Raw genomic sequence first — 11444 nt, 5'->3', positions numbered from 1 at the left:
GTTCTTTGGCCTTTTTTCCATTTCGTATATTTAATGGCATTCACTAATGGCTGGCAGAGGTTTCGCTTTATGGCCTATGACTGCCATCTGCAGACGAGACAGCAGAACTGCCACTTAAATAAGATGGTGCAGTTAAGGTTGAAATTGTCCCCTTTTAACACTATTGCGAAATAACGCTGATAACTTTGTGTGTTCCTCATTGAACAATAAGGTCGAACCCCGTGCACGCGCACTTCAAGAAAGGCAGACACGCGGTTGATCAGCCTCGCTGCGCGTGGCCTCCTTTTTTAGCCAATCAGAGCATAGATAAACAGAGCGTTGCGTCATTGTTATTGTGCTTGTTAGATTCTCGGACAGACACATATATCTACACGATTTGGGACCTCAAACGCGCGGAGTATCCAAAATTACACCAGCGCCATGTCTCACCAGAAGAATAATTCGTCAGACGAGAGTTTGCAAGGTAAAGTGTGGACGTTTGTACGGTTTTAGCTGCTTAGTGATGAAGCTAGGTCGAACAGGAACAGACAATATTCTAAACTGACCCCAAGTACAGTCTGAGCTGAGCTGTCCTTAAGCAAAGAAACACCACAGTCGCATGCTAAATTGTTTTGTTATACGTGGATGGACCACTGTATGCGAACTTTAATAAATAAACCGACATCTGTACAGTTAATATCTATGTCAACATTAAAAAAAACGTTTATTTAAGCTGACATCTCTTTTTGCTTTGCTGTTTTCTTCCTGTTATCTTGACAGAAACCATTTCTTCCGTTGTTTTTAAAATCCATTGTCCTGTTTTTCTTCTGACGAGGCATTTTTCCTGCACTCCATATATTTCTAAAAGTGTATTAAAAAACATAGTATCTTGTGATAGTCTGGCTCACTCTAGATCTACACAGAGTGGATTAAAAAACAACAGTTGACGAGAGTGTACACAAATACAATTCACTGCTGGTATTGTCTTTTAGCTTTTGTTACAAGTATATGACAATACATTTGTGATTCTTTATACAAGGGGTAAATATTTTAATTTTAAATTAAGTGTATTTTTAGTGCTACTTCATTGCAGAGTGTGGAGTTAGCTAATAAATAGGCTAGCAATATAATAAGAAATCAATTATCTTCTCTCTAAGCTCTAATTAGTGGTATTTAGAGGGGCATGCATGTGTTACTGGACAGCCAAATACCTTTAGAGGTAGTACACGGTGTTTGAAAACCACTGTTAGAATGATTACCAAATGTAAAATGCATTCATGTTAATGGTACTAGGTTTATCACTACAACCTGACTGATAATCTTAGGACAGTTTGCTGATCTCTGTTTACTGTCCTGCTGTACCCTCAGCCTGTGTGGTATTTACAGCCCTGCTTACATCAGCAGAATGGTACACTGTACAGCCATTAGGTTTCACTGCCTTTTGTGTTCTATTCAAGGTTCCTGGGTTGAACTGCATTTCAGCAGCAACAACTCTTCACGTACAAGTCATCATGGGAGTCAGGAGCTGATCCCCACCTCCAGCCAGGAGGCTGACTTGGAGAAAATGCTGCTGGATGCACAGCATGAGTCGGGCAGGAGCAGCTCCAAAGGGAGCTCTCAGTGCAACAGGTATGTTGGGAAGGAGGAGGCACAGTTTGTCCTCTCACGTTGTGTAACACAGATTAAGGGGAGAGGGCTTGCCAAGTGTGGCAACAGTGATCTAAAATGTGTTGTTGTCCTTTTTTCACATCAGTCCACTCAGAGCACAGACTCCCCTTCTCCAGTGGCGAAGCGCTGAAGGAAACAGCTCGCAGGTATAATATTTCGTTGTAAATGCTTGCTTGGCAAAAAAAAAAAATCTATTCTGCTGAAACGATGCCACAAAATGATACAAGAATCTATAAACTGTATTATTACTTACATTTGTAATAATGCGCCAAGGTTAATTCAAGGGCAACTCATCATCTTCCCCACATACCCAGTAACAGAGGACTGTGTTATCCTGGCAATTCCTGATGAAGGGGTAAAAAAAGAAAATTTAGAGTTTAAAGACAAGTTTAAAAACATCGGGTTTCATGGGAGAAAGGTCAACTAGTGTTAAGTTCCCTTATCTGTCATACATGAGATGTCAAGTTCACCTTTGACCTCAACTTCCAACAGTGTAGTCAGACACGAAATTACTAATTTGCTGGATGTGCTGTCTAATTTGACTGTCTGTACTAACTAATGCTGGATGTTGTTTTCAGTCCGATGAAGACTTCCAAGAAAGAAGACGGGAAGTAGAGAACCTGATGAAAAAAAATGCTGACTGGATGTGGGACTGGTCAAGTCGACCTGAGAACAATCCACCAAAGTGTGTGATCAGGAATCATTTGATATCTCTCTGTATTTACATGCATAATTTAAACCAATGTCACTGGTCAAAATCTTTCTGCACTATATACAGAACATTTTTTCTCTTTTATCCTAACCCTTAAGGTGATTATGGAGAACATTGTTAAACCCAAGTGTTAAATGCTAACACGTAGCAGGCCTTTATAAAAACTGCACGTGTCGTGTGCTTGAGCAAAGGTGTCAGTGTGACATTAAGCCGGCACACGTTGATGTTAATGTATTCAAAACAATGAAATATTAATGTGCTTCTCTGCAGGAAGTACCCTAAGCGCTCACACTCTCTGAGCATTAGGAACACCAGCGTGATGAAGAACGGAGGCATTCTGTCTGCCGACTTTCTGAAGCTTTTTCTTCCCTCATTAATCATCTCTCACATTCTTGCTGTTGGCCTGGGGTAAGCACCATCACTTCATGCTAACTCTTGCAATTTAATAGGAGAACCAATAGTAATTCTCTAGAGGTAACTGGAGATAAATAGTTTCCTTAGCCTAAAATGTGACTGTAAACAATGTTGGGAAAATAGACCAAACAGTTGTTGTTGCATCAGCATAACAGCCACAATTCACTGGTTTCACAACATGAGCATGATAGTGTGGTGGTCTGATGTATGCTACAAGGACATCAAGGACAGGCAACCAACCATGAGTCAACATTGATGTGTATACGTCACTCCTTTTACACTGCTCTTTCTGTAATATTTGCCTTCTCTCCACAGGATATACATAGGGAAGCGCCTCACTTCTCACAACACCTACTAAATACAGTACTGGTCCATTCAAACACCTTGTCACCTTGATATTAGCATGCCTTAAAACGGGACCTTTGGAAGATCAAGGGAAGAAGTCACCTGTGTGAGTGAATGGTTCAAAGCATCACTTTGCAAAAAGGAAAAATGGGCTTGGAGGACAAAGGATATGGCATCCACACCTCATCACATACACCATCAACCAATCCTCTGCTTCTCAATCTCTGGTGGGGTTAGAACCTAACCGTTCTGCTGTCTCCTGCTCCCCCTGTCTGCACATCAAGGAAGTGAAATATATCCTATACCACTGCCTTTCTGCAATAGAAATTTACTTGAAAGTTGAAACGTTTCAATTCTGTTTTGAGCAGATCAGAATTTTTTTTTTTTTTACCTGCAAATGGTTTTTATTATATCCTAGGGATCATTAAGTATTAAAAGGCTTTGATTATTGATTGTTAATCTGTGCAATTGTAAAGCGTATACAACAGCATTGTGAGCTTGTTTGTCCCAAATGTGGTCCATCTTACATTAAATAAAAGCTGAAGATACGCTTGGTCCTGATAATGTTGTCAACGCGGGTCGGGTAGCGAAGTCGATCTACCAAAGGAGGGCACCGTGTGCAGATGAACACAATTCAAATTTTATTGAACTTTGGTCAAAGTAATAAACAAGTGAATACATTGCCACCATGTTAGGAATCAATGGACAAAGACAATGCATTATTATGCGTTCGCTTTAATGTCGTCAGTATATTTCTTGTGTAGTCATCTTTCATTTCTGCATTCACAACTACGGAGAGAAGACCCACATTTGCAGTACGCGCTCCAGATTGGGGGGGTGACGTCCCTAACAAATGAATAAGGGCACGTGTTCCAGGCCTGTCTGAATTTTCCTACTCGTTACATAATTTGGAGGCACTCTGACATAAACTGCATGATGTGCAATTTTCCTCCTTTGCGTTTTCATAGACAGCTACCTATAGCAGCAGAGTATGAGGACGTAACTATAAAATATGATTTACAAATAATGCACATGAGGTTTGTAAAACATCTGGGGACAAAAACTTGTAGCTGTCACTGATAGAAGTATGTTTTAAGGCTGCAGATTCCCTTTGTCCTCGGCCCCGTATTGTGCCTTGTAGTTTCCAGCCTGCATCAAAATACGGTTTAAAAAAAAAATCCAAAAAAAAAAAAAATCCAAATGAAAAGGGTTGACACAAACACATTATTGGTCGTCTCCCAACAGTGGTTTCTGAAGCTGTTAGCCCCAAATGCTATTCGATTTTCCACAACGGGTTTGGTTTGAGATCTGCTCAAAAGACAGTGGTGTGACTCAACATTTTTTTTGCACCTCTCTACAACATAAAAACATGCAAAGCAATAAACATGTTTTAATACATACTTCTAAAATTTAAAAACACATCTGTAGTTTTAGTTTATTTTATTATGTGGATGACAAGGTGTACTTGAGTAGATACAGTGAGTGAAATTATGTCACCGTACTGACCGGGGAGGACGGGTAAAGTAAGGAAGAGGGATGTGTTGGGGCGAGGGGGGAGGGGGTGAGGTGAGAGGGACTAGTCCACTTTCATTATTCAGGGCCTCTTCCACCAGTAGTTTGGCCTGAATACGTGGCCAATGAGGGAATGTTACAGTTAGCCTTATTGGCCGTTCATCCGCGCTTCAGAGGGCCCGAAAATCTTTGAAATGATGTTACAACTTTGACAAGACGTCGTTTAAGGGCTTCCAGAGTTCAGTTAAATCATGAAATGAAGGCTTTAAAATGTCAACACAAACACCAACGTTCAAGAGTTTGACCTCTAGGGAGTGCCATTCCATCAAACAGACCCACAAAATTGATGTTTCTGGGTCAAGGGGTGGGGGTGGGGGCTTGTTGATTGCCCGGATGCCATAGGCAAAAAACAACCTAAGCTCGAAACTCAAAATAAAACAGGCCTATGGATCAACCTCCTGTGGCAAAAAAAGTAGACACGTGCTTTCGATATTCTTCACCAGGAGGACAACCAGGCTGTTTCTTCTTATACAGATAGACAAGTAGTAGGCTTAACTACACAGGTACGGTAAAAGCCCTATCCTCTGGTGCCCCACAAAATCTCTAGTTGATTTTGTCCTGGAAAATGTACAAGTTGTTGGTGGCTGCCACGGCGATCACGTTGTCTTTGGGATGCCAGGCAGTGTGGAGGATCTTCTTGTTGAAGTCCAGGCTGTCCACGCTGATCTCGTCCTTCTTCCTCTTGCCGCCGGTGGACACTTTGCGAGGTTTCAGCGTCGCCCGTGGTTTGCTGCTCTCCCGGGATGCCTCCAGTGTGATGTCCCGCCTGGTGTTGCGGTCAAACATTCTGAAGAAGTTGTTGTACGAGCCCGTCATGATGGCACTGACAGGACAGAGCGGAGGGGGCGGGGGGTACGGAGGGGAGGGTTTAGGTCAATCCAGTGTGAACGACGATGTATACGTTTCCACTAATATTGTATAAATCGTGAACAACAAACAATCACTGTAATCAACACAATTGCATTCTAACCTGTCGCTGCCATTCCAACAGCACTCAAACTTGTCAAAGATGCAGTCATTCTCATACAAGGAGCAGAGTTTACTGCGAAGGTATTCATGGACCTGGAATACATTTTGAGAGTCGACATTCCAGTTTTAGTTGTCAAGTCAACAATGAAACCATCCGTTTCAAAGAGAAAAGACATATAGGGTTGCAATATAAATACTGAAAATATATAGATACACACACACTATATATACACATATATTATGTAATATATACCTTTATACATACAGTACATATATACACATACATGTACTGTATGTACACATGTGAGTTTGTGCAAATAATTTATATATATATATTTATTATATATTTTTGGAATATTTTAACTTTTACAAGAATATTCCAAAAATATATTGCATTCCCTGTCAGTGTGGACATACATGCCTATTTTTATTTATTTATTTAGTTTTTTTATGAGCGGTACAATTTCTAACAGTAAGGAGAAACTGCTGAAAAAATGAACTGCTAAGAGTATCTATATCTAAGAATATCTAAGAGGTAGACAGAGGATGTCAGTGTTCACTCATCTAACACCTATTCCTTTGTTTGGGGGTTTCCCCAGCAGTGGGTGCAGATGGGGTTAAACCTCAGACAGTTAGTTAAGGCCACAATGAAGACAAAAAAAAAAATCATCACTTTCACACCTGGTTAATTTGGAGTGAAGAACTAACCTAAGAAAAAAACCCCAGCAAACATCATACAGGTTTTGTCCAGTCAATAATACTACAGTTTTTTTCCTATTAGCAAACTTGCTTATAGCGTGAGAGACAAAATACCCAACACTGCTTTACCTCAAAAAAAAAAAGAAAGAAAAAAAGAGTTCACTCACCTGATACGTCTCCACTGGTCTGTTCTCCATATTTAGGTCCCAAACTTTGACGGAGAGGTAGTCACGTGTCATCATGTAGCGTCCGCTGTGACTGAACTTCACGTCTGAGATGGAGGAGATTATCTCAGAGAAAAAAGACCGACTGCTCGGATCCTCAGGCTCCTCGAAGACTGAAAAGTGGAAGAAAGTCCGGTTATTTCTAGCACTGGATCGTGCACTGTTTGTTGTGTAAAACTTTCTCATCCCGTCCTTAAACTGTACAACAATAAACATGACCTCTTTATCGTTTCAAAACGCATAGAACTATAATACTTTTCTCTTGATCGTGATTGGACAAACGCGACACTGACGGTACTCACACTTCGAGTGCCTGTCACAGAGGGCGGCTGCTCGCATGTCACACAGGCGGATGGTGCCTTTGCTACTGCTGTACACGAATACATTGCATTGGTGTGGATGGCACTCAGCAGCTGTGATTACTTCCGTCAGTTCCTCCATGTTGGCGGGCTTGATGTCTACAATATCTGAGAAGAAGAGTTAAGGAACTGCCGCTGGTCAGTGGTGAAGCAGACAACCACTGGGGGACAAAGCATTATTGTCACGCCAGTCTCTCTCCGACATTGAAAAGGATACTAAAACTTCTGTCTGTGATTTCCAAGTGCCATAGATTTATTCTTAGGTCATCTGCAGAGAGGTACGTTTCATGATCACTATTTACAGAAATGGAATTAATGTGATAGGTGTGTGCATTTGCAAAGATCCTCCGGGGGCTTGCTTCTACCATGAGATCCATTGGCATCAGTACTGGAACCTGTAGGAAAAACGGAAAAAAAAAAAAATTGTACTTTTTGTTAAACACAACAAATGGAAAAAAATAATTGTACTTTTTGTTAAACACAACAAAAACAATGCCACGTTCGGCGTTAAAGACAGAACACGTACCCGTAAAGAGGTAATTCTAAAGGGGTCTCTGAGTCGTCCATCTTCATCTTTCAGGTTGTAACCTTCCGCTCTTTTATCTCTTTCACTAATTTTCCACAATTTGATAGTTTTATCTGACGGCACAAAAGGAAAACCACACACAGGTCAGACTCATGAAGAAGATAAAATGGCATTACAAAAACATACCAATTAAATAAGGAAATGCAACTCACCATTAGTAGAAAGTAGAAAGTGAGCAGCGTTTTGTTGGGGTAGCCATCTGATTTTATTAATTTTTTCCTCAATTTCTAAACTTTTCAAATAGTCGAATTCTGGCTCGTGACTTTGAAAAGTGCTATAGACGTTGTATTCTCCACGCAGGTGTGGACGACTCTTTGACTGGAAGAGAAAACCCAAACGTGAGGTCACAACTTTGGGCAGCACATCTGTCACAATTGATCAACGACCAGTTGTGATCATCATGAGACATTCACGGGTACAAATCACATTTTATCGACAGAAAGTGAGTTTAAAATTAATTCCAGGAAGTTGTTGTTAATTTCCTCAGAATGAGCCCTTTGAAAAGTCATTAACATATTCCCATGTCCCTCTGGTGAAGGCCACGGTGGACACTTTGTGGTTACATTACAGGAGGCAACCACATTATCTCCTACACTGTGGCAGGAATGATGAGACGAGGGACATTTAAATCACAACGTCCAACACAACACACTGTACGTGAATATTGCAATTTTGTGTGTTTTCGATGCAAGAATCAACATTCACCACAAAATTCTGCCTCTGGCGTCCGAAAAAAAAAAGGGTAAAACCACAGATATCCATGTATATATATCATTATTGCTAAATTATTGGTTATTACAAAAATAAGAGGAATAACAGTAAAGCCTTTTGTTTCCAGGTAGGAACTGAGAGTGGGCTTTTGGAAAGATGTAAAACATTTAAAGTAAATACTGTACATAAAGCCAATTGTTTCAATTTTAAATCAAAAATTTAAAAATTAATGCACAATTTAAAAAAAATACTTTTTCTTGAGTCTACTCCACATTTACATATTCAATAAAATATTTAAAAACCATTTAAGGTACAATGTGCAATACTATAAATAATAATAATAATAATTTTATATCATCCATCACTACTTAAATTACATTCTTTATTTATTATAAAACGCTGGCGCTGATTTAAATATGTAATCATGTATTACTCCAAAAGAAGCATTTTAATGAGGATAGACTACAATGTTTAATCTCAAACAGTGTATTTTAAGGCTATTCGTCCCACAACATTTGACTGTGTTGATAAAACTAGAGTTTAATAGTTAATTAAATTAATTTAAAAAGCAGGCTCCACAATAGAGTTCAAACTAAATGAAACATTCTGCCAGTAGTAGCACAGAAAGATTAGCTTTGTCAATAGTAGACATAAACATTTCATCTTCACTGATTTATAATCTATAAAGTGACAGAAAGTTTGTCCTTACCTCCTGTTCATGTTGGAATATCACTACTCTGCCGCCTTTATCTCCAGTAGCAAGCAGTTCTCCAGAATAGTTGAATTCAACAGTTGAGATAATGTCAGCTAAAAAAACACATCCACACACACCAGTCAGAATCACTGCTAATTAGCCTCAATGTTATCTGTGCTGACAGCTACAAGCTTGCTAACGCCACACATGACACTTAGGTAAGAGGGAAATACACCAACACGCCCATTCGTGTTATGAATGAATGAAAACACGCATTATGTCACTTTGACAATTTATGGACGCAGAACATTGACGTCACGGACACGGTCGCTCCCCTTTAATAGCCTAGCATCAACCTAGCATAGAGCTAGCTTGGCGGTACAGTCATTTAAACAGGAAAGGGCGTTTATTCAGCCGATCCGCTGACAAAGTCGCGCCGATTAGGGCAGCTACCTTCCAAACTGCTATCATGTACCCCATAACTATCGTGCATATAAAGTGGAAAGCACAGAGCATCATCTACATCATTTAACCATCCTGTTAGCTTCATGCCGCTCTAGCCTACCCGACAGGCTAACGTTAGCCACATACCTTCCGCAACATCTTCATCTATCGCTCCTTTGACTTGAGAGAAACACCACTGGAAATCATTGCCTCCTGCAACACCTGTGGAAAAGAACACACCGTTAGTTTCTGTCTGATTCGCGTTTCTGGAAAATAAAACGCGACCTAGCAGTGGCTTAGTTTGACAAGTAGCAAGCTAGCTCTGCAGCGCTAAGTTGCAGAATGAGGCCGTCACACACACCAGAGTGAGGTGGATCCTTCTCCCTCCCTTCAAAACTATCTTACCCGCCATTGCTTCATTTAGCGGCTCTGGCTGTACACAGCTTCCAACGCCAAACTAAATAACCTGGCTCCGCTTGTGGACACACAAAACATCCACAATCAGTGTGAGGACTTCGGCTCCTGATCTGTCAAGACCACGGAAATTATCCGTGATTTTTTTTCTCTTCCAAAATGGCGCACAGTACATGGAGAAATGACGTCATGCACACATGCCACATCCTGACTCCCTCCATCCTCCCCAGCATCCTTTCACCAAATCTGCATTCAGCGCCTGCTGCACCGATCCTCATTTTATCACCGTTATATTTTAATTGAAATGTGGACTTGAGTCTTGAAGTCAATTTAATTCAGCAAAGGACAGTTTTATTTCCTTGGTGGTTGCGACATGTGACACCCACTTCAGGCACCTGCAGTACGGTAAAAGCCGAGTCTGACAAAAATTACATATACAACAAAACTTTTCAATATTTTACTAATTAAAGTGCTCTATTTCCTATTGTGGTATGATGAAATGTTCCGATTATTTAATTTTCCGTCGAGTAAAATGTTTTCAGATACAAAAATGACCAATATAACTTTACATTTTTTAAAAATTAATTTCACTCGTTTGTTACGTTCTAAACTTCAAAAGTGCAGCAATGATGCTATATCGAAGCTAAGTTAGTATTGTATGGTCAACGACTGACATCTAGTGGGGAAATGATGGAATTGAAATTGTGTTTGATTGCGACTCATGGATTCTGCTTTACACTTGAACGTGAAATACATTTAATATAAAAATAAAAACTAAATTAAAACTTCATAAAGAATATTTGCTTCTTACAAATATGTTTGTCGAAGTCAATAAACACTAAAACACTTAAATTCTAGGCATTTAAATTTAAGTGCTCTGCTGCTTTACCTTTCCTTCGAGATATTGCGATAACACTGTTGATCCTGACATGAAAATATCTTGTTACATTTTTTATTTTTACACTTTCTTAATTAGAAAGTGATCCGTTTCATCTACTGCCAATCTAATTTAAATGGCTCCCCTCAGGAAGATGACTCACCATGATCCACAAAATTAAAAAAAACAAAAAATAAAACAGTTTTACTATGTGTATTTAATTGAGTAACCTGGACGTAAATGATTGGGATTGAATTTCAAGCTTCCCAGATTTTACAGCCTGTCTTTCTTAATTGTTGTTTGGTGTTTGTTATGAATGCAAAGTTCATTAGTCAGCCAAGGAACTAAAACAAGTATGCTAACAATGTAGCTAACCTATCCTAGCTTTGGCTAATATATTATTTATTTCTTTATATATGCTAGATACTACACAAACAGACATTTAAATAAACCTGCAGTTTTTTAGGGTTCTAGATTTCGGAAGTTTTGTCACAGTGGTGCAATACTGTGAATGAAACAACAAAAACCAGAAACAAAGCACACGAAACTTTTGTTGTCGCTACTTCTTTCGTAGTCTACATCTACTCCTTTGTACTGCGCGGTGACCTGAAAGTGCTTCCTACCAAAAACAGAATAATTTTTAACACAGCTCTGGGTCACTACTACATCACAATAATACTATTTCTGTTGTGCTTTTGTGTATTGTCTGGTGCTGCAGATTGCCCTGGATGTGGGAAGTAAATAAATAAGGATGTAAGACCTGCCAGACCTGGACCA

At 39.7% G+C, this 11444-nt stretch overlaps 2 protein-coding genes across 2 annotated transcripts; one reads left to right on the top strand and one right to left on the bottom strand.

Annotated features, from left to right (window-relative positions):
• The first annotated feature begins 307 nt into the window (after positions 1 to 307).
• bnip4 (BCL2 interacting protein 4) lies at positions 308 to 3667 on the top strand. Its single transcript, XM_008322386.3, has 6 exons — positions 308 to 463; positions 1437 to 1608; positions 1733 to 1793; positions 2226 to 2332; positions 2630 to 2767; positions 3089 to 3667. The coding sequence occupies exons 1-6, from the start codon at positions 421 to 423 to the stop codon at positions 3129 to 3131; spliced, it is 564 nt and encodes a 187-aa protein (XP_008320608.1). The 5' UTR covers positions 308 to 420; the 3' UTR covers positions 3132 to 3667.
• Positions 3668 to 3736: 69 nt separating this feature from the next.
• Positions 3737 to 9972, bottom strand: LOC103387646 (protein phosphatase 2, regulatory subunit B, delta). The gene is made up of 10 exons (XM_008322387.3): positions 9782 to 9972; positions 9524 to 9598; positions 8948 to 9045; positions 7680 to 7845; positions 7468 to 7580; positions 7159 to 7336; positions 6885 to 7049; positions 6526 to 6695; positions 5661 to 5752; positions 3737 to 5513 (listed from the first exon to the last, which is right to left on the bottom strand). Exons 1-10 carry the CDS (start codon positions 9786 to 9788, stop codon positions 5234 to 5236), a joined length of 1344 nt encoding a protein of 447 aa, XP_008320609.1. The 5' UTR covers positions 9789 to 9972; the 3' UTR covers positions 3737 to 5233.
• Between the last annotated feature and the right edge of the window lie 1472 nt (positions 9973 to 11444).

The sequence above is a fragment of the Cynoglossus semilaevis genome, chromosome 12 (genome assembly GCF_000523025.1).
Source record: "Cynoglossus semilaevis isolate Cse_v1.0 chromosome 12, Cse_v1.0, whole genome shotgun sequence".
NCBI lineage: Eukaryota > Metazoa > Chordata > Actinopteri > Pleuronectiformes > Cynoglossidae > Cynoglossus > Cynoglossus semilaevis.
This window is presented reverse-complemented; position numbering and strand designations above follow the sequence as displayed.

Coding starts and splice junctions, on each gene's coding strand:
- bnip4 (XM_008322386.3), top strand. CDS start 421: ATGTCTCACCAGAAGAATAATTCGTCAGACGAGAGTTTGCAAG. Junction 2,333..2,629: donor CCTGAGAACAATCCACCAAA/GTGTGTGATCAG, acceptor GCTTCTCTGCAG/GAAGTACCCTAAGCGCTCAC. Junction 2,768..3,088: donor ATTCTTGCTGTTGGCCTGGG/GTAAGCACCATC, acceptor TTCTCTCCACAG/GATATACATAGGGAAGCGCC.
- LOC103387646 (XM_008322387.3), bottom strand. Junction 7,337..7,467: donor TTAGAATTACCTCTTTACGG/GTACGTGTTCTG, acceptor TTTTTCCTACAG/GTTCCAGTACTGATGCCAAT. Junction 6,696..6,884: donor CTGTGACAGGCACTCGAAGT/GTGAGTACCGTC, acceptor TCCACTTTTCAG/TCTTCGAGGAGCCTGAGGAT.